The following is a 22920-nucleotide window of genomic DNA, read 5'->3' as shown; positions in this document are numbered from 1 at the left end:
TACAGTATTTTAAATTTGATAGATTTAGGTTTTAATTTCCACCGTATAAAATAATACATAATCGTGTATGTCTAGCCTAATACTTTATTTTTTGGATGACAACATACCCCTTTAAACCGTTGCGTACCTCCCATAGGTGCGTGCAACTGCGTACGAGGGGCAGAGCGAGTGTGAGCATTGGAAGCGTCACCGAGCCACCGCGGCCGGTGGCGTGCCGAAAATGTTCATACAAAACTATCACTTTTCATTGTTATTTTAGTAGGACCAGGGCGTCCCACTCTAAAATTGAAAATACGTGATGTCAGTTCGCGAGTTAACCTACAATTGGAGCATGTTTTCTAATAAAAATTACTGTAAAGTTTTTATTTACCCTGGGACGGAGGAACGAAATTGTAAAATTTTGGAGCTCTGCCAAAACTATTTGAAAACATGAAGTTGTAAACAAAGCTATCTTACAATTTCCTGGCGTGATAAGAACGATAATTTACCAACAGTTTGGCTTGGTAAATAATGAAATTTATGATAAAATGCTACTGTGTCTTGAGTAAATTTTATAATAAATGATATGATTAGAAAGTAATCTACTTTACTTATCGTGAATACAGCCTATAATAATTTAAATAATAATAACAAATGCATTTTAAGGTATCATGGTGATTAGGACTTTTTTCAGCTGGTTATTTAAGTCGTTATCTATGTCCAATTGCCAATGTGTTTCGTATGAGTAGTTAAACTCGAAACACTATTCTCAGTGTTTTTGGTTGTGAATAAGCAGCCAAACAATCAATGGAATGCCCGTGCTAGGAATGCAGGAGCACATATTTTCTCTTTTCATCCAAATGGCGTATTCCGCAAAAATCTAAATAAACATAAAGTTTGGTATGCTCTTGACTTACCTTACATATTTGTCCACCAGATCCCGAAGCACCCGGGCCCAGCGCCGGCCGCGGCGCCCGCGCAGCCGCCGCCGCACCCGCATCTCAAGAGATCACCGTCTTTCTCATCTACTACTGGTACTATGGGTATGTATACTTGTAAAGTTAAATATGTCTCTCTATTTTTATGTTACTTTGATTCTTATACATATTATGTTTGCCTGTAAGAAATGGATTGATAAGGCAGCCTATTGTTCCTAGTCTATAAGTATATTTTAAGTGGTATTCTGTTTCGTCATCATTATGAACAGCCAATAAAAGTCTACTCCTGGACATAAAAATATGTATCTACATAACTTTCCGTAACACGGTGTAACAAATCCGTTATTTCTATATTAAGTTATGTGATTCTGATACAAAATTTTGCACAAATATGATAAACATTCTTAATTTTAACCCCTACATTCTCCCCCCAACAGCATCCGGCGCGCCGCCGCCGAAAAAACCCCGTCCTTCGGGCCTGACCGGCGCCCATGTTCGAGACGTATCCTACGCCGAGGCGGCTAAATGTGGATCTATGCACGAGTACAACTACTTCGACAGAGTGCGCAAGGCTTTGCGGAGCCAACATGTTTATGACAACTTCTTGAGGTGAGTTTTACGGGTCTGTGCGACTGTGTATCCGTTCCTGGTAAATTAGATTCCAAACGGCTTAACCGATTTTCGATTTGGGTTTTTTGGGTCAAAGGTAATGTTAGCCGAAGTGTTTTAACCAAAGAAACAAATCGTAAAATTACCTATGACCCAAAAGAATGGCTAAAGCCATGTTTTATGGAAATCGGCTTAGCCGTTTAATAATTATGCGACTTACCAGCGTTACACGCGCGAACAGTTTGCTCACTGGGAACGTATACTTATTATATAACTCTTGAAATAAACATTGACTTTTACTTTCGCTACACGAGTACAGTGAATTTTCTCTGGCGTTAACTATATTCTATATTATACATACATACAAACCCAACCCAAAATCTCTAGAGTATTGCGATTTTTCTTCTCTTTCTTTCCAACACTTTTATACTAACCCCCCACTCTCCCATCACCAGATGCCTGCTGCTCTACACCAACGAGATAATCTCTGCGTCCGAACTGGTCTCCGTGACGGCTCCGTTCCTCTGCCGGCACGGGGAGCTGCGGCGCTGGCTGCAGGACTTCGTGAGGGCTGAACCACCGGCCGAAGCTGGTTAGTAGCATCATCATCACCAGCCGTAGTGGATATAGGTCTTTAGGTTGACGCCGCGCTATGATGCTAAAATGTGTTGTACTACTATGGTAAAATACCGTCAAACAGAGCTCCAGCGCTAGAAGTACGCAATGCTACGCTTTACCGAGTGTAAGCAGCATTCAGCAGTCATACAGTGCCCAATAACACTGACTTCAGCCCACTGAGTCTAGCAACTGCCATCTACGTTTATCGTGTCTATCTAAAAGCGATATCGTTAGCAGGAAAATGATTAAATATTTAACCCTCGATGTAATATGCTACATTTAGATACCCATAAGATCTAATCCTCTGAAACCTCATGTAATAGGACCTCAACAAATTGTGTTAGTTGTTTTTGGTAAATTACATGAACATAAAGTTATGTTATGTGAAATTTAATTGCTTCGCTAACGAAGCATAATTTCATTGAGTTAATTGTATTATGAGTTTTCGTTTCGGGGTTAATTTCTAACATAATAATTAGCAATTAGCTAGTTTAGTTAGCGTGTCTGAAACTATAATTCAGTATAACGCTACTTAAACTGTTCAAATCGATTTTCGTTATTGTTTCAAATTTTCATGGTCTGTTTCAAAAACTGCAAATTAAAGTGTCTGTATTGAGTTATTATCTGACAAGTTGTAGTCTACTTATTGTCACATGATGTTTGTCTGTTTGTCCAACAGTCACTGCTTACAGGGTGATCACTAAATCTTAATCTCTTATTCCCTCCATCCAAAGGTTGGCTGGCAGAGATCGCGTTTAGTGATAAGACCGCCTTTTGTATTCTAATTAAGTACTTGTTAATTTTATTTTTCTTTTTTGTGTACAAATAAAGTGTATTCTATCTATCCTAACCGTATTTCATACACTAGTAACCTTGTACTAAACGTCTTATTTCCTCACCCACAGCTCCATACAACAACTACAACCCCACTTCAGGCAGCTTACTCTCGTACGACCGGGAGAGGCTCGACAGCAAGCAGAGGCTCGAGCCTATAGGGGCGTTGGCTGCCCAGTTGAGACATGACAGGCCGCAGGGCGATGCCGCTATGGATATTGGTATGTTATACATGAATACATAATAAATATACATAAAGATGAGAGGAGTAATCTCGATCGACGCTTTTTCCGTAAAACCATGTAGCAACTGGCCGAAGAAACACCGAGCTTTCGAGAACAGGCATGAGCAGCGTGGGACAGCCTCCGATTCGCTGAGGAACTTAGATAGGTAGCTGTATAAGGCAGCAGGTTGAGTAAGATGTCGTACGACCGGGAGCGGCTGGACAGCAAGCAGAGGCTGGAGCCGATAGGCGCGTTGGCTGCCCAGTTGAGACATGACAGGCCGCAGGGCGACGCCGCTATGGATATCGGTATGTTATTAATGTCTTCTTCTTCTTAGCGTGTCGGTGACTAACACTATAAAGGCCTCGGGACAAGCTCGCGAACGCCTGGTTGACAGCGTGGTGAAAGGCGATCCGTTTACGTGAGCTATAAAGTATACATAAGTTGAACAATTAAATAAGGAATTTACATTGTTACCTAAACTAGGCTCATCACCTGTGCTTTAGATAACAAGCTCTTCCTTTATAATTATAACTTAATGGTAGGCACTACAAAGAGTATTACAGTGTAGAATGAGTTTATAATATATACATTCATTAGAGAAAGTAATTAAAAACAAAAAACAAAAGTACTAATAATACAAGGACTTACAGTAAAAACGTCCACATAAATTAAATTAATAAGACTTACATTACTAAATAATATTTATCTGTTTATCTAATTTTCCAAATCAAAAAATCAAAACAATTTCAACACCCGTAAACCATACCAAAAGTGACAAGATCAACCGCGGAGGGGGGAAGATAGCAATTTTTCCGTTTACGTGAGCTATGGCTATAGGAGGAAAGGATGTCTGAAAGGATTTGCCAGTCAGAATTGCGTCATTTGCAGAGTTTGTAGCGCGGACACCCGTCATTCCTACATGGCTGAATTAGAGTTTAAACATAGACATCATTAGTATAAGTGCGGCATTATTACGCCTGCAATGTATTTTACATTGATATGATGACACTAAGCCGAAATTATGTCGCGTTATTCTCCCGTAAATGAATGTTTCAGTCTTAATTAACAATAGTTTCTAAACAATTATTATGATTTATTGTCATCCTCAGGTAATTTACCTATGTGATAAACTATACCATTTATTAACCCACCTTCATTATCACCAGATCTGAGCACGTGCAAGCGGCTGGGCACGTCGTACTGCGCGCTGCCGCGGGGCTCCGCCGAGGCCGCCTCGCGCCGCTGCAGCGGACGCACTGCGCTCTGCAAGGAGGTGAGGTTTCTCTTTAGCATAATGTACGGTCAGCTGTATAAGTAGCTATACACATTTGTAACATGACAAGCTGACGAACCGTCAATGTTTCAATGAATGGATAGGAGGTGGTTTGTTAAGTTGACAAGATACAAGACAAGGTCCAGTGTATAGCTACTTATGAAGCTGCCTGTAAAACTACCAACTACCTTACGAGCACCGCAAATAAGCAATAAATCGGTTATCGTTGTTATTTGTCAAAACTAACTAACTTGTCGATAGGTCGGTCGGTGGTGATAAGGTAATAAGAGAGCTGACTATAATAGCGGCTGTCTGAGTATGTACAGTTGACAAAACAGAAATGTGTCCATCCGCATTATGTTGATGGCTGTCGAATGATCATGATTCAAAGACCACTATTTTTTCTGTTATTATAAATACTCATCATTAGTTTTTTTTAATTGATGAAACAACTCTCTTACATCCCGCTCGCGCTAATCATAAGAGTGCGGGCGTCATAAGGGGGGAGCAGAGCAGAGGTCACGACGCGAAAGGTTGACGCCAACGCGCTTGACGTCGATCCATTGTCTGTGGTACATAGATGTATATGAAAGATAATAATCTGAAAGAAGAAATATCTGAATGTCAATACATTGTCTATATTGTGATACATACTAGTATTGTAAAGATAGGATACATATCTGAATGTCAATAGCCGCTTCACAATCTGTGATCTATGTGTAACGTGGCGTTAAGTTATTCATAGGTCGTAACTTACATTACAAGAGATGCGTAGATCTAGACAGGATGTGTAGCCCGAGTAGCGTTTAAACACGCGACTAACTGGCTAGTAAAGGAAGAGCCTAACTTAGTTTATAGATGATTTATATCTTCTATCCAATGGTCGCCTTGTAGATTTGATAAACATAAACCTTTTTGAACTGTTTTAATTATAAGTTGCTATCTTATTTATACATTTCCTTTTTGTTGCAAAACTTCTTGTAAATATACCTACATATATTTTTTTATATATCAAACATGTGAATAACTTGATTATTTTGTTATAAACAGGTGTTGAACGACACATGGGTATCATTCCCGTCATGGAGCGAAGAATCTACGTTCGTGACCAGCCGCAAGACGCAGTATGAAGAGTACATCTACAGGTGTGAAGACGAGCGGTTTGAGGTAAGAAAATATACTGTAACTTTACATTGAAATTAATATTGTAATGGTCAATCCAGACAGGCAGACATTAGAGCAGGAAAAGGTTTTGTAACCGTGGTCGTGTGAAAGGATATTAGCCAGTAAAATTATCAGTTGATGGCATGGGTTGCCCTGGACGTATATAAGGTACAGTTGCTGATACGACACATTTTTCGTTCACCAAAGATGCTCAGTATGCCCGTAAAGTAAGGTTAAAAGCTGCAATTATAGAATTGCAATAGTACAATTCTGTAGGCAAGTAAACATTATTTGAAAAACTAGCAGAAGTATGCTTGCAACATCTGTTTACACCTTTGCATAAGTCGACTCCTGCAATTTTTATTGCCAAGTACAAACACCACTTTACGTTGACCTGGCAAATAAGTGTCCAACTTGTAGAAGTACATGTCTATTATGAATAACTTATCACTATTAACTAACCAACCACACACTAACCACAAACCCTCCCAACAGCTGGACGTAGTAATCGAGACCAACGCGGCCACCATCCGCGTGCTAGAAGGCGTGCAAAAGAAGCTATCCCGAATGTCGGCAGAAGACGCAGCTAAATACCGCCTCGACGACTGCCTCGGCGGACACTCGCCGACCATACACCAGAGGGCGCTGCGCAGGATCTATGGAGACAAGGTGGTACGGACTGACAAGGATGTATTGGCATGGCACGACAGGAGGTAGAGGAGAGTAGGGGTGGGGATAGATAGTGACGTAGGACACGCGAGGAGTTTGATGAGGGGTAGGTAGGTTGTAGGGGTAGGTTGTAGGGGTAGGTAGTGCCGGATTTACAGTCTAGCCCTCTTATTCATAGAAAAGTTACGTTTAGCTATTGAACTGTTTAGTCACTATCTGTCAAAGAATAAATTGTTCTTTGGCAGAGAGGGACAAAACAGTTCAATAGCTAAAACGTCACGTCCTATATCTTTTCTAGTAATAGGGGGGTAGGAATGCAGGGCTCAAAGCATCGTGTTTTTTAGCACCATTTATGAAGTTGGTCACTTTTTTATGTCGTTAGAAAACGGAGGGGTAGAAAGCAGTGACTTTGAACAGATAGATAGAATATTCTTTATATCTACACAAGAACAGAATTTATGAAGCTTATATACAAACACATACTTACAAAAAAGGCGGTCTTATCACTAAACCTTGTGGTTAACGACTCTTTGGTCACGATTTGCCGCCTCTAAAATCTGCCATTAAACTGTAAGGGGTAGGGTTTTATAGATTGAATTTATAGAGCAAGGATAAAAAAAGTTATATAGAGGAAGAAACAAAAAAAAAATGCACAGGGGTCAGCGGTAGATGAATTTATCACAGGAAAGTTTAGTTGAGATCAATAGCTTACAAATTTTAATAAATAATAGTCAATTTAGCAGCTTAGATTGGGATTAGCTTAGTGTATAGTTTCAGTTTTATGGGGTGCATTTAGTAAAATTCTTAACAATGGGGAAAATATTATTTATCAAGCGTTTGCGAAGTTAATCAGGTAAAATCTTTTTTAAATAAATGGTGAGAGGTAGTTGAAATGCTTACAATATTATAAAATAGTTTGTTTTATTCCTGCGTGTTGCAAATTCTTACAGCTTCTCAATGAAATTATATTCTATATAACAAAATATATTTTATAAGTGCCATTCTTTTGCAGCATATTTTGATTTTGCACGTTCATATTCTATTCTATACTGGAATCTATTATTTTGCATAATTATTATCTGAAACTTTATAAAATATTACTTATATCGTAGCTTGATACTGTAAACCTTTTTTATCCTTTATATATAGTAGTTGGGGAGTAGAAGTATATATTTACGTATTTTCTATATAGTAGTTTAATATATAATGTAGTGTAGACGTGCATGCCAGTACGATCTATGTCGTAAAGCTTGGATGATTGGTTCCGAGTTTGCTATATTATATTTGAAGGCGACGGTTTTGTGGGTTGCGAGATGCGTTGTGTGGTTAAGTGTTTGTACAAAAAGATGCTGGAAGATAGTGGATAGTAAAGCCAGTATAAAACCGTTAATATTATGGAACGTTAATTTTCATACATTATTTTTCATATAATTCTCATTCATTATAAAAAATAACCCTTTCATTTCTTTTCCCAAATACATAAAAAGTACTTTTCATTTTAGAATGTCTCTGGGCTATTTGTCCATCGCTGTAACTATAAAAATTGTATAATATCCTTTCATATACCTACTTCTAGTAATCCACACAATAACTATTGGATACTAGGACTGTACTAAAACACCATTTTTACTATCCTTCCAAAGGGGTACAAAACAGCCAAAACATCACAAACAACCAACCACACAACACCCTCCCAACCCCGCCGCTCGCCTCCCTACCCCTTCTAACCTTCCCATCTTACCTCCCAGGCGGTGGACATCATCGCGGGGCTCAAGAAGAACCCCGTAGTAGCCGTGCCAGTGGTGCTGCGCCGGCTGAAGGCCAAGGAGGAGGAGTGGAGAGAGGCGCAGAAGGTGAGTGTCTGCTGATGATGATGACGATGATTCTGGAAGAATACATTTTAATTATGGGGTGTTTTTAACAGCCGGCGGATTTAGTTTGCGCGCCATTCTACCGCGTCCCGCGTGCATATCCCACTCATTACACTATTTTTTTGTATGAAAAGAAACGCGCGGGTGTCACTCGTGCGTGGCAATCCCGCATGCGTGATCAAATCCGCACGCTATTAAAAACCCCATTAGTAGATCTATAAACTTTGCCACTTCAAAATTAGATTTACGGTAAAGTTGATTCAGATGTTGCAGAGAATTTTAGGTTTCGACAGCGGAAAATACAAACCAAGTTTGTTTGTTTGTTATTCTTTCAATATACTTACAATATAACTAGGCTAGTTGAATTGATATTCGTCCTATCCGTAAACACACCCTACAGAAAAATAAAACTCAGTCCAATCAGTTTCATACTCCCTCAGACATGTACAAAAACTAAAACTTACAAGAAAATGGCGCGCAAACGTTCCAACAACACAAACCTTTCGCATTCGCCAATACCCCACCGGTCACAGTTCATTGCACGCCTCCACAGCTATGACGCTGTAAGGGTATTGATTTGCGCGCCCGATACCGAATCTGTGATGCAACTACAGCGTGCAACAGATGTAGGTGTAGATAGATGTGGGTGTTTGTACAGTCTGGTTCAGAATATGTGCGCATTTTTGGATATACGGAAACATGATGTGTCCGAACGGATGTTTTGTGTCCGGTTGTTGTTGATCTATGAATAGCATTATTAGCCCGCGACCTCCGAAAAGTTTACCGGTGGGAATTCCGGGATAAAAAGTGTTTATTTGGGGTTGTCAGTTTACTAAATATGTCTTCCCGGAAAGAAGTAACAAACATAAACACAAGTTAAAATATTATGCGATCATAGTTTGGGTTCGGATTTTGGCCTGAGTGAAAGTTTGTTTTAGTAGGTATAAAAGTGTATACTTATGTATGGAGTCGACTGTACGTCGTACATTATAAATGTAGATTGAAGTTCTGCTGACTGAATATCGGTTAGTGAATATTGAATTGAATGTCGAAGATTGAAATAGTGAACGATTTTCTACGTTCTCGTCTACAGTAAATGGTCAGGTCATGCTGAATTGTTTTTTTTTAGTAACATAACTTATTCAATTTTATACCACGCTCACACAAACACTTCCTCAATGATACTTTTTTTTGCCTAAAAAGATACCCATAAACAAATTTTGTCCTTTTACAACGCACAATCAAACCTCTTTTTAACCCTCTTTCCCTCCACAGGGCTTCAACAAACAATGGCGGGAGCAAAACGAAAAATACTACCTAAAATCCCTCGACCATCAAGGCATCAACTTCAAGCAGAACGACCTGAAGGCTCTCCGCTCCAAGAGTCTGTTCAACGAGGTGGAGAGCGCGTTCGCGGCGCGCAAGCCCGGCCCGCACGTGTGCGTGGACTACGGCATGAGCAGCCGCCAGGAAGGTTAGTTCATCATCATCAGCCAGGAGTCATCTACTGATTAACATAGGCTGCGGAGAGAGGAGCGAGCGGTATAATACTGTGTCCTCGGCCTTCAAAGTACAGTTAATACCGGCTACTTGTCACCGCTGCTACTTGTTATCGACGTAGATAAATGTCACTATATCTCGATTCGCGAAAAATACGGTGCATACGGTTGATGAACGTTTCACGGCAAGATCTGTCAGTTCGGACAAAGGAGAAATATTATAATCTGATATAGTTACATATAAATAATAATTGGAGTATATTTGCTTTGTACTACATTTTTCAACTGTAATAATTGGTTATGTTCGATCATCGATAATTTGAAAGCGTGAAAACCATGTTCATGTTTAGTAGAATGATTTGTGACTGTAATTATAATAATTAACCAGAGATAATGATGAAACACATGCGATGTGCTTGGACAGAATTGTCAGTGGTGATACACGCATGCTGCCTTCCTACTGATGTCTCGAATATTAACGAAGCATTTATGAACTTACTTGAACCGTATAATAATCATGAAATGATGTAAAGCTATATTGAACATATCCTAACTAATATTATAAATGCGAAAGTAACTGTGTCTGTCTGTCTGTCTTGTTACTCTTTCACGCCAAAACTACTGAACGGATTTGAATGAAATTTGGTATACACATGCTATAGACCCTGGGAAAGAACATAGGCTAGTACTTTATACGCCCTTTACACCTTTTTATATTTGTGCACATAATAATGAAAAAACGAAAGGACTTGTATACTGAGGGTCACTCAGGGAATTATTCTGAACATCTTTTATTCTACGACTTTTGAAAAATCGCAAAAAAACTACTACAATTTAAACACCCTAAAGCCTAATAAAAACCCTACTAACCGAACGTTTCCCTCTCATTCCAGCGATCAAGATAGTGCGCGACGCGGCCGAGCTCCTCATCCACCACGCGCGGCGCCAGACCGCCATCCAGAAGGCGGAGAAGCGGCGGATCAAGCAGCTGCTGAGACAGTTCCTGCCCGAGCTGCTGAGCCACCCGCCGCAGCCGCTGTCTGACGACGAGCGGGACGACGGTATGTCATCATCACGATCTACTGAAGAATACATACATACATACAAATGCTCACGTCTGTCTCCCAGAGGGGTAGGCAGAGACTATGGATCTCCACGTGCCACGATCCTGACATACTTCTTTCGCTTCCTCCACATTCATTAGTCTCTTCATACACGCACGAAGAATATTGAAGAAAAGATATTCTTAATTAGCCTGTTTCTGGACGCTTCCGTGCTTCGGACGGCACGTTAAGCCGTGGGTCCCAGTTGCGGCAGCAGTCGTTAAGCCTAGTCAGAGAGACCTTCGGGCAGCTTGAAAACATCTGACAGTCGGGTGGACCACTTACCCGATAACTTTCTCAGCACAAGCTTGCTTGTGTTAGGGTCCCCCAACCCGCACTAGGCCTAAACCCTTCCTTCATTGGAAGGAGCCCCTGCCCCAGCAGTGGGGACGTGATGATGATGAGAGATAATGATGAAACACATGCGATGTGCTTGGACAGAATTGTCAGTGGTGATACACGCATGCTGCCTTCCTACTGATGTCTCTTCCTAAAATGCTACATTTTGATAGTCGTTTTTATAAGTATTCGTAGTACTATTACTGCTACATTTACGCTATAGCCACGTAGTACTACTGTCGTTTCTATCAAAAGTGGCCAGATTCAGGCCTCAGTAGTTTCGGAGCCTATACAAATAAACATTTATTTATTTTTCTCTTGACCAATAATGTAAGCATATATTAAATAAAGTTACTAACTATGTGTCTGTCTGTCTACCTACAGAGGACAAGGAGGAGGCGGCGTCGCCAGATAGTGCTTCGCCCGATGACGCAGATGAGAAGATTAGCAGCGGAGTCAAGATTGAGAAGGAGGTATGTGTCATCTCATCATGAATTAATCTGTAGTCGTCCTTTCGGTCCATAGAGACTACTTCCCAAACCGGGCCACTTCGCAAAAATATATTTTCCAAACGTCCTTCCTTCAGAGTCCAGACACAACGCTGGATATATACTCGTACAGGATCTACAGACGGATAAGTTATAGAAACCAGTCACGTATGTCATGCACAATGTACCTACCTCTGACTGGCTACTACAGTAAATCATACAACTGTATTCTCCAACGGTCATACGGTCATCGGTTTTACATCTGATATGACTGGCTACTGCTCCTTTAGCTTATTAATTTTAAGAAATATATCGGTAGATTTTTGAATAAATGAATCGTAATAAAAGTTCTGAAATATCTAATAATACACATATTGTTTCGCAGCAGTCGTCTGAGAGCGACAACAACTCTGACAAGAGCACAAAACACAACAAGAACAACAAGGAGAACACGCCGAAAAACAACAACAACACGGAGAGTAAAGGTGAGTCCACTTATTTAAATTATGTCGTATTTTTGCTTAGTACCACCTTTAACAAACCTATTGAACACAGCGCGTACGCCAGATGTAAACCTGTCTGTTATCCGTTGTAGTTTTTTAAAAGACCTAACCCATTCGACGGTAGATAATGTTATTAAAACTACTAGTAGATAAATAGAGTGCGGGTGACTGGAAAATAACATATCTGATCAAAATAAAAACTGCGAAATGGACAATGATGAAACACATGCGATGTGCTTAAACGTAATTGTTTTGACGATACACGCATGCTGCCTTCCTTCTGATGTCTTTTTCTCATTTAAAATTAGTCCAACAGGCCGCCTTATCGCTAAAAGCAATGTAAACAGTACAAATATTCGTAGGTGTACCTAAGTCAATGAACTATAAATATCTAATTAGCTGCCGGTTGGCACGTTGCCGAACCCAAGTTTATTTTTAGATTAGAACTAATGTGGGAGGGCTTTTTGTTTACTATTAGAGTTCTCTGTAATATTTGCTCAGGTGTTTATTTACATAATTATCAGAGTAATAATAGTTGTGGAGGTGGATTGATAACGCATTATAGCACATTAGTATTCGTTTGTTGACGGCAAAGCGTAGATATCTTTTGTTTTGTTGCCGGTCATTGACTCTGCTATTTGTTTGTGACACATATTAGTATCTTTGTAATTTGTAATGTGTTTATTTTAGTATTTGTCCTGTAACTATGATAGCGTGCTTGGTTTTGTTACGTTAATAAAAACGACCTATTCCTATGATTGTTCTTGAAGTTAGATAATTATTTTGGTAGTCTAAAACAGAACACAATTGCTTTAATAATGCCGAGAAAACTTTTGAAATCTGTCCTGTATTTTTTAAACTGAAAACATAGAATAAACATTATAAAGATCCCCTTTTTAGTAAAAATTGCGCACAACTACTTAGTAAAAAGTTTTTACTAAGTAGTTGTGCGCAATAGTAGTGACGTCATAAGTTCGTCGACTGGATAAGTATGCTAATTGCAAACCCACTCACGTAGAATTCGCTTGAGATACGCCTGGTTGAGGCCAAGGGCTTGCAACTTAATTGTTTGTTATTGTGATTTTGTCGAGTATTTTTTATTTTAACATGGATAGTATTTCTTGCATGTCTATCTCCTGTAGCGTATTTTCTTATATTCTGTTTGTGAAACAAAAACTATGCTATATATTAACAAATAAATTGATTGTATCTAACCTTATTTAATAAACAGTATAAAATATTGAAAACAATACGATTGCTAACAAATACAAAAACTATATTTCTACTTGTTTTCCTGTACCTCTAGGTTGGCTGGTAGCTTTTAGCATTAACTTCTTTTTTTTAACTTATGTTATATTAGGGCAATTAAGTATTAAATAAATAAAATAAAATAGCCATACAACTATGTTCTAACGTTTCCATATCCATTGTTACAGACAGCACAATAACGTCGAACGCGGTGAAGCGCAGCAGCAGCAACGAGGAGGCCAAGTCCGACATCAAGAGCGAGCCCTCGGAGGTGGAGGACGACTACAGAGATCATCCGCCCAATGTGAGTAGACATCATCAGCCAATAATCATCCACTGCTGGACATAGGCCGCTGCCAAGGAGCGCCACAACACTCGGTCCTCGGCCTTCCTCATCCAGCCACTACCCGCCGAAGGTGCTGGTCCAGCGGGTAGGAGGGCGTCCCACGCTGCGTTTGCCTGTTCGTGGTTTCCACTCGAGAACTCTCAGTTATTATCATCAGCTAATTAAAAGTAAAAGATGTGATACTTCACTCGGAAAACCCTCAACTTTGAAGGTTTTCCGAGTGACGTATTACCTTTTCCTGCTAGCATACCACGTGGCACAAGCACAAGCGGCCTCGCGATGCAAAAATAAGTGCCGTCTTGATAACGCGTCTTGCGCCCTGTTCTAGCCGTTCTGATGTAGTACGTACATTCGACGCATTCTGTGCAATCAGCGACTGACATCCCTTTCATCATGGTGATAAACCCTAGTTCTAGAGGACAAGATAAAATAAAAAGGCAGATGATGACCTAGCCCGTAAACTATTCGATCCATTTATTTATTTATTTATCGTTGCTGTTAAAAATATTGTAAGTGCAAAATGATAATGATGAAACACATGCGATGTGCTTGAACGTAATTGTTTTGACGATACACGCATGCTGCCTTCCTTCTGATGTCTTTTGCACTTACAATAAAGTTGTAATAGCATGTTCAGTCGCCTTCGTTTAAAAGTATATAGGCGGGGTGAAAACAGTGATATCTGAAGTATATAACCCAGTATGTTATAACTACACGAGACTGGGTTATTGTTGTGTGTGGCAGTGTAAGTGTTTGAGTAGCACAGATACTTGTGTTCGCTATCTCAACTGCTCCACAAGCTGTATACTTTTAGAGGAAGGTGACTACACGTCCATACAACGTTACTGAAATCCTCCAAAGCCATTTTAAAAACTTTACCTAACATTATCTTTATTTTTACCCCCACAGGAAGCCCGCTTCGTCTGCACAGCCTCCTGGTACCTCTTCCTGCGTCTCCACGGAGCCCTATGTCAACGGCTAGCGGGCGCGCGCCACGCCGCCGCCGCCGCGCCCGCGCCCTCCGCCTCCGCCACCGCTAATGCGCTGCGACTGAAGCCTAATAGTGAGTTTCTATGTGGTCCTGGTAGCTTTAGATCAATCAAGTATCAATAGATACAGCCTGCGGCGTAAGTAACCGCCTTGTGCTTTATACGACCCTGGTACTTTTAGTTCAATAGCTTAGCGCTTAGTTTGCGGGAGAATAAAGGGTATTCACCCTATGAATCAAGTAAGTGCTTCGTGCTCTATGCTATCCTGGTACCTATAGGTTTAATATCCTGTGGTTACCTAGAGAATATAAAGGATTCAACCTACTATGATTCAAGTAAGTGCCTGGCCTGATGGTTTATGTGATCCTGGTTATCTCTAGATATATCGCCGGTGTCTTTATAAACCTCTTCCATCGGGGACACCAGGATTTATTTCCGCAAACAACAAACACTTCATGATGAAACACATGCGATGCCGATGACACCCCGTTTGTCCAGGCATGCTCATGGCTCACTACGCTTGGAGAGAGAGCACAAGATAGTAACGTCCCCAAGATAATAAGCGTAGACGCAATGGTGATCGAGCATAAGAAAGGTGAAATTGTTGACCAGCTGGGCTGCCTAAAAGCCTCAAAACAACACGAAATAGTTGTGTATGAGGACAGAGGTGAAGACCTAAGCTTTCTCAGTGGACACATACCCGTGAGGAACAACAACCACCAACAAACTGAAGCGGTCACCGGATCAGAACGCCTACAGGAGAGGATGGCTTCCGAGTCCGTCGCTGCTGCTGAACAGCAGGAAATAAATATGAGGATGCAGAGCAGAATCTCGCAGGGGCGCGCACAAGGGTTCCTTCAGGCATTCAAATCAGCTGCCCAAAGCCTTATGGGGAAACCACAGAGGACACCTGAGTGGCGCCAAATCCCCAAAGGCCCCATCCGAAAAAGAACGGCCCAAAGAACCATAACAAGAGCCGACATGGGTCAGGTGGTCCCACCGAAGCTAAAAACAGCAACCTCCCCTAAAGAGCATTTGGAGAATGCCGTCATAGAATTTGTGGCAATAACAACCGCCACAAAGCAGGTAAACCTCTTGTCGTGCAAAACCATCATGCAGACCTACAGGCAAGAAAACGAAGGCCGGCTAAAAATTCTACTCGAGGAGGCCGAAGCCTGCATATACGATAACAGTAGTTGCCAAGTCCTCAGAGGCAAAATGACTGGAGCGTATATGGCGGCTTACAGCGAGGAAAGCGGATTTGTACCCTGGGAATGCAACTCCTCAAAATTTACTGTGCCACACAACAACCAAATAGTGGTCGTCGCCCAGTGCACCAGGATTATGCTAGAGGATAAAATCCTAGCAAAAGTGGAAACCATCAACGCCAACTGGAATCACTGGACGATGCCCACTATCACTTGGGTGAACGGGGTACCTGGATGTGGGAAGACAACCTGGGTGATAAATAACTTCGATGTGAGCAAAGACACCATTATCACAACAACAACTGAGGCGGCCATCGACATAAGAAACAGGCTGGCGCATCGTATTGGTGACATGGTCAAAACTAGGGTGCGTACGATGGCATCAGTCCTGGTAAACGGCTTTAGAGAACATGTCGGTTGCCAACGCCTGATAATTGACGAAGCCCTGATGAACCATTTCGGGGCAATCGTAATGGCCGCCCACCTGTCTCGTGCCTGTGATATTGCTCTGATCGGAGACATCAATCAGCTACCATATATCGACAGAGAGAACCTATTCGAGCTTAGGTACAATCGCCCAACACTGGTAGCAAACATCACCCAGGAGCTGTTGTGCTCATACAGAAACCCCATGGATGTTGCATACGCCCTAAAGGAAGTATACTCAGGCATATACGCAGCAACAGCGCGCATCCAATCCCTGCAGCTGAAAAGGTTAACTGACGCAGTAATTCCCAAATCCCAAACCAACACTCTGTTCCTGGTGCATACACAGGAAGAAAAAGAGACCTTGACCAGCCAAGGGTATGGTGAAGGAATGGGCTCACGCGTCCTAACCATACACGAAGCACAGGGATTGACGTACGAATCCGTTATTATCATAAGAACAAAAGATAAAATAAAGTTGCACGATAGCATACCTCACGCAGTAGTGGCGCTGTCGAGGCACACCACCGCCTGCACCTACTATGCGGATGACACCGAGGACGCTATCGGCAACCTCGCTAAAACGGCAATAACAGCGCCAAAGAAACGCATCCTCGAGTACAATCTAAAAATGGCAGTTAAGAATCGAGACGAAGAGGTCATTGCACTTTCTGGGGAAATGTTAAGAAGGCAAAACGGGGCGGAATAAATCATAAAATATAATTTTGGTTAAGAGCGCAAAATATAGGTCAAATTGGGAAAATAATTTATATAACTAACCTATTGATTATTATATCATAACTAACAATTAAAATAAGTTATCTTTAAGAACAGAGTCACACACTAACATCAGGCAAAACATGACCTATAACGACTGAGGGGCCGAGCCATTGCCAGGTGTCTACTAAGTTCTCCGAAGACAGCTGGCATTGGCCCTGTCCTTGTTAAGTTTGTTGCCATTACTAATGTAAGTGTGACTCTGAAAACCATTAATTTAAAAAAAAGGAAAAAAAAAAGAAAGAAAAAAAAAAAAAAAAAAAAATTCTTGTATAATGAGATACACGGCTGGGGGTTTTTAGTCGGTTAACGCCCGACACTACCTGGGTCCTCTTCCCAGGTGTCCATGTGGATTTTCCCCCAGCAGTGGAAAAAAAAAAAAGGAAAAAAGAAAAAGAAAAAAAAAAAGAACAATATATATAAAAGATAGAATATATATACCTATATATAAATGAAACTTCCTTACCGAGTAGAAAGTAGATAAAAGAATTAAAAACTATCTCATAAAATTTACCACTCTTCAAAAGGCACGGACATAAAGTCTGTGGAGTGATAACAATTTCTTAAAAAAAAAAAAAAAAAAAAAAAAAAAAACACATGCGATGTGCTTAACGTAACCAAATTGACGATACACGCATGCTGCCTTTTTTCTGACTCCAACCTCAACCACCCAACCTCTTTACACTTCCAACCTATTTCTAACTTCACAAACCTCTTTGCAGACTTACCAGCGGATGTGACGTCACCGTCGGAGTACTACAACGCGCTATTAGAACTGGTGAAGAATGTTCTAGATGGCAATATGGAGCCTTCGGCGTTTGAAGACGCCGCGAGGGAGATGTTTGGCATCAAGGCGTATCCGGCGTACACGCTGGACAAGATCGTGTCGTATGCTGTTAGACAGGTGAATATTTTACGGATATGTTGTTTGATTGACTGTGGGGAAGAAATGTTTAGTTAAAACTGTAGAATCCTGGATTCAAATTATATAAAACTAGCTGTTCCCGCGCGCTTCGATTCGCCTTAAAAAGTTTTCCCGTGGGATTTCCGGGATAAAAAGTAGCCTATGTTCTTTCCCAGGGTCTAGACCGTATGTATACCAAATTTCATTTAAATCCGTTCAGTAGTTTCGGCGTGAAAGAGTAACAGACAGACAGACAGACACAGTTACTTTCGAAATTATAATATTAGTTAGGATTGACATAAAATATGCCACATTGCTGGATGTAGTGCACCGTTTTTCAAGGTTTTCAATTCAATATTTCTACCTCTCAATTTTAGCCATTGTCACTGTAGTGTATAATTAATATTTTTATTAATTTGAATGCAAGTTAATAATGATGAAACACATGCGATGTGCTTGAACGTAATTGTTATTGACGATACACGCATGCTGCCTTCCTTCTGACGTTCTCTTGCATTCAAAATCTTAATTTTTGGCATATAAACCCAATTTAAATCGCGCCCATTTTGACTGGCAATAAAATCAGTTGCAGAAACTTGATTGCCAGATCTTTTTTTTTAGTTATGTCCATCTTTCTCCTATCTTAATCTAGTTATCTTGTCGTCATCCACATCCAATAAAAAAATACAATTTTGTCATCTGAATGTAATTTTTTCGCCACAAAAGTATAAAAGTATACACAGGTTTATCTTGCTCCGCTCTCAGCGATCTTTCCCTACGCTATTCCTCTGACAACCCCAATTAACAACCCACTCCCCTCTCCACAGCTCCAGCACTGCGTCTCAGAAGTGTGGTCCGTCAGAGCGGCGGAGCTGTTCGCGCGCGGGCGCCGCGGGGGCTACGTGCGCCGCGCCGTCGCCGCGCTCACCCACCACCATGCCGCCTTCTTAGTGAGAGCTGTGAGTGTTTAACTATTTATTTTATTTACAAAAGACATGCCTTAACAGTGGTTACACCAATGCGACATTCTTGACTTATGCTATATGTAAATACAATATCTATATTACCTACATTTCATTATACGAATATAAACATAACAAATTAGATTTTCAATATAAATATAACCACAACACAATAAACCAAGACTAGTTGGTTTGCCTACCCTTTGTAAAACCAAGACATGCAAATGAGAATGCTACCGCGTTCACCTATCACTATGCCTGCCTAGTGAGAGCTGTGAGTGTGTAAATAGTTGCCTTGCCTACCCTTTGTAAAACCAGAAAGAATAGACCTGAATAGATACTTAAGTAACACAGAAACATAACGGATAAGTCCTCTTCCTGTCATTCGAGAGGCCTAGTGTACAAATGTTGGCATCTACCAATGTTATTTTTATATATAAATAATTTAAGTACAACTATACCACGAGTTCTTACGGTGAAGGAAAGCATCTGGAATCTAGATGTGGAACCCAGCTCCTAGTACATGGTACTTATTCCAAGTCCGAGGGCCCTTCATAAAAAATCTATAATTTGTGTATCATTCAACTTTCCCCCCCTCACACGGAAGCTAATTATATACCTATCGTTCACAGTACAGCGGAGACGAGTGCAAGATGACGTTTGAACTACTAGAGGGAGCGGGAGACGGGCGCACTTCACCTACGCTCAACAACGACTCCTCCAGACTGTCGCCCACTAGCCAGGTAACTTGATTTGATATTGACAGTTAGGGAAACAAGCTACGTTTATCTTAATTTTGTAGGCACACTTTGACAGAAACGCGACCACTAACTCCAACTCTATACAGCTCCTACTTATCACCAAATAAAACATGCCCTGCCTTTTCACACTTATGTTTAATATGTTTCGATCAGATAGCTTTAGTACGTTCATTATTGATGAATAAATAAATATCTTAAAAGTTTGACATTATCACTTTACGATGAAATTACTGCAAAGACGAAAACATGGACGATCTTGGACAGGAAGTTTGCGTGCAGCAGTGGAATATGTATTAAATAGAACACCATAACCCCTACAAACCGTTGGCTTCCTCACATAGGTGCGTGCAACTGCGTACGAGGGGCAGAGCGAGTGTGAGCATTGGAAGCGTCACCGAGCCACCGCGGCCGGTGGCGTGCCGAAAATGTTCATACAAATTATTCATCATCAAAATAGGATTGTTTCGCACGATCGTGTGTTTGTGTCTAAAAAGTGAGTTCTACGAAGAAACCTGTTATTGGCCTTACTGATAAATTATGACCACCTAAGACATTTTAATAGTTACGCTGTTGGTTTCTCAATAAATAAATAAATCGTCATTATTGCTAACGTGGTTTTGTTTACTTTGGTGGTGCGTTACTAGGCCTAAGTTTTCCATTATTTTACTTCCCATCCAAATTCTCCCCCCCAGATTGTATATCACTTTTAGACGCGTTATAAATTTGAAGACTTTTCGGCATTCTCCTCTTTTACCATCGCCCTCTTTGTTTTATCTTATTAAGGCTTTGTCAAACAGAAAGCGTTACGATAGCGCTGGCGCTCTGTTTAAAATAGTAGTACAACAGTCATCTTCGGCGTCAAGTTATCGCTCTGTTATCGTGCTAATAACGCTTTTTGTTTGACAAAGCCTTTATGGACCACTCCAAAATCTTCATTCAATACAAACTAACCATTCCCCTTAACCTTCCAGTCCCGAGTCCCCACCAACGGCTCAGCAGCAGCCGCCGCCTGGGCGCTCTACTCGGAACGCTACATGTCGCCGCGCGCGCCGTCGCCGCCGCCCGGCGCCAACAAGCCCGTGTTCCTCGCCCGCAACGCGCGGCGCGGCGGCGGCGGCGGCGGCGCCAACTTAGCCCCCGGCGGCGGCGCGGCACACTCGCACCATGCGAGGCATAAGAGGAAACCGACGGTCGCGGATTTACATGATTGCTGCTTGAGCAATCGGTTGAGGTAAGGGTTTTTGTTTAGTGTTTTGTGTGTAGTGTACTTAGATATTTTTGCGAGCCTTGCAATGGTTTGCATATGATACTTTCGGAACTAAAAGTAGGCTATGTATGACTTTGTAAAGGTAAAAAATCTAATAATCAAATAGTTGGAACTCCGAAGTGGCCTGGCCTTCTCAAGTTTTCATCTGAAAGATATTCTGCAAAACACATAATATGACGAAAATGACAAATGATGAAACACGTGCGATGTGCTTTATCTGAATAAAAATGACGATACACGCATGCTGCCTTCCTTCTGATGTCTAAATAGCACTTATGAATAATATCTCATGTAAAATACACTATCCAAGATTGCCTTATGTAATCTTTTACGATTTCATATAAAAGTTATATTAAAATGATCGAACTTAGATATCGCTCCCGTCCCGTTTCCATTTAGCCCTTTCCGTTCCCTTACACATAGATAAGTGCTTAAATTTCCATCTAACTAACCTATCCCCTCCCTCCACAGGTTACTAGCGGCCCGCCCCCACCACCTGTACCGGCGCGGCTGCCTGAAGGCGGCTCGAGACTCCCAAGAACGCTTACAAGCACGCCGCCGCCGCCGCTTCCACGCCTGGCTGCGGCGACGGTCTACCGACACGTAGACTTAACTTAGACTTGGGATGTGTCGCCAGATGAAGGATGCAGAAGTGAATTGGAGCGGGGCTTTGAAAAACGGCTTGTTTCGGGTTTAGATTTTCATTCTTTGAGCGATTATAATTCGGTTAAAAGTACCGGAAAAAGTTGTTTTGAAAAGTCTTTCTGGAGGATTTGATGGCGACATTGAAGAAGTGTAATGTTAGTTTTGATGGTCGCGCCTCGTGTGCGAGTCGTGTGTGAAGAGTGGTGTTATGAGTTTGGATGGCAGACGGTGAAATGCTGTATTTTGATTGGTTGCTTAGAAAGCCTTTGCATTCAAACTCGTACAGCGGATTTCGGACGTGAATCGCTTATGAGGTGCGGCCATAAGGCTCAATGTAGGTTGTAACCTATGTGTAAAGGGGATATGGACTGCATTCGCTGACATTATTAAAAATATATTGGGCTGGGGCTTTGTGAATATAGTCTTATTTCGGTAACATTAGTTTACTTGAGAATTGTGATGTCACATCTCACAGCCACTAAATAAGAAAGAGATTTGTAAAGTTTGTCGAGAAGCTAAGACAGTATTGTAAATTTAATGAAAGCTTCAGCCCAATAGCCGTCGTTTCTAAAAGTAGTTTATTTAATTTATTGTGCGTACACGCCCCGGCGTTGAGGTAACAGGGTGATGCATTTTAACGTTCTCGAATAGCAAACGACGGCTTTTGATTATGATATGAAAGATGAGTATTTTTCGGTGACATCACGTTTTAGTGGTGCACTTTTAACTGTAGTTGATGATGATGATGAGTCCATGTCCCTGAAACGAGGGACTAAAACGATCTCTTCTGTTTTAAAGTACAGTGTAATTATTTTGTTGTACATATTAGTAAGGCGAGTGCAAGTGTTTTTTGTAGTATAAAGAAGGAAATGTTGAAGAACCAATGTTTGTTAATTTGTAAAAAAAAATGACTTGTCAAGAGGAATAAATATTATTATATTTATAATAGTTTTGGTGTTTTCTTTTGTTTTACCCGATTCCCAATGAGTGCTATAGTGGTAGGCATTTTATTGAGATATGTACTGAGACCCTATACAGTAGATACAGCATAGATCTGATGAAGGTAAGTATTTTGTATAGTGTTTTTTTCCTTTATGAGTATACTAATAATGGCATACATTTTCTGCTGACTGCACCTGTTAGGGGCGGGATTTGAACCCGGGTCATTGGCGTGAGAAGCGAGCGCTTAACCAAGGAACATAACATAAGTACTTCTCTAACGATAAGCGGTTTACCAAAATAGCTACCATGGCCTCTTAGGCCCGCTGCGCAC

At 41.0% G+C, this 22920-nt stretch overlaps 1 protein-coding gene across 12 annotated transcripts in view; it reads left to right on the top strand.

Moving 5' to 3' along the window:
* LOC105398322 (paired amphipathic helix protein Sin3b) overlaps positions 1-22595 on the top strand; it is a 45866-nt gene extending 23271 nt beyond the window's left edge. For 6 of the 12 annotated variants that reach the window (XM_048624533.1, XM_048624270.1, XM_048624380.1 and 3 more), the window contains exons 14-33: positions 917-1022; positions 1355-1526; positions 1982-2118; positions 3050-3090; positions 3402-3510; positions 4372-4478; positions 5529-5645; positions 6138-6314; positions 8060-8164; positions 9458-9656; positions 10575-10742; positions 11508-11596; positions 11997-12096; positions 13551-13666; positions 14618-14771; positions 17831-18012; positions 18840-18971; positions 19607-19717; positions 20707-20966; positions 21474-22595. In XM_048624533.1, the coding sequence (XP_048480490.1) occupies positions 917-1022; positions 1355-1526; positions 1982-2118; positions 3050-3090; positions 3402-3510; positions 4372-4478; positions 5529-5645; positions 6138-6314; positions 8060-8164; positions 9458-9656; positions 10575-10742; positions 11508-11596; positions 11997-12096; positions 13551-13666; positions 14618-14771; positions 17831-18012; positions 18840-18971; positions 19607-19717; positions 20707-20966; positions 21474-21609 (2718 nt within the window). In that variant the 3' untranslated portion in view covers positions 21610-22595. Of the gene's footprint in view, positions 1-916; positions 1023-1354; positions 1527-1981; positions 2119-3049; positions 3200-3399; positions 3511-4371; positions 4479-5528; positions 5646-6137; positions 6315-8059; positions 8165-9457; positions 9657-10574; positions 10743-11507; positions 11597-11996; positions 12097-13550; positions 13667-14617; positions 14772-17830; positions 18013-18839; positions 18972-19606; positions 19718-20706; positions 20967-21473 lie in introns of all 12 variants that reach the window. The other 6 variants (XM_048624459.1, XM_048624600.1, XM_048624085.1 and 3 more) reach the window with 4 other exon arrangements.
* Positions 22596-22920: the final 325 nt, after the last annotated feature.

This window comes from Plutella xylostella, chromosome 2 (assembly GCF_932276165.1).
Source record: "Plutella xylostella chromosome 2, ilPluXylo3.1, whole genome shotgun sequence".
Classification (NCBI taxonomy): Eukaryota; Metazoa; Arthropoda; class Insecta; order Lepidoptera; family Plutellidae; genus Plutella; species Plutella xylostella.
The sequence above is the reverse complement of the archived record's forward strand: the minus strand, read 5'-3'. Positions and strand labels throughout refer to the sequence as shown.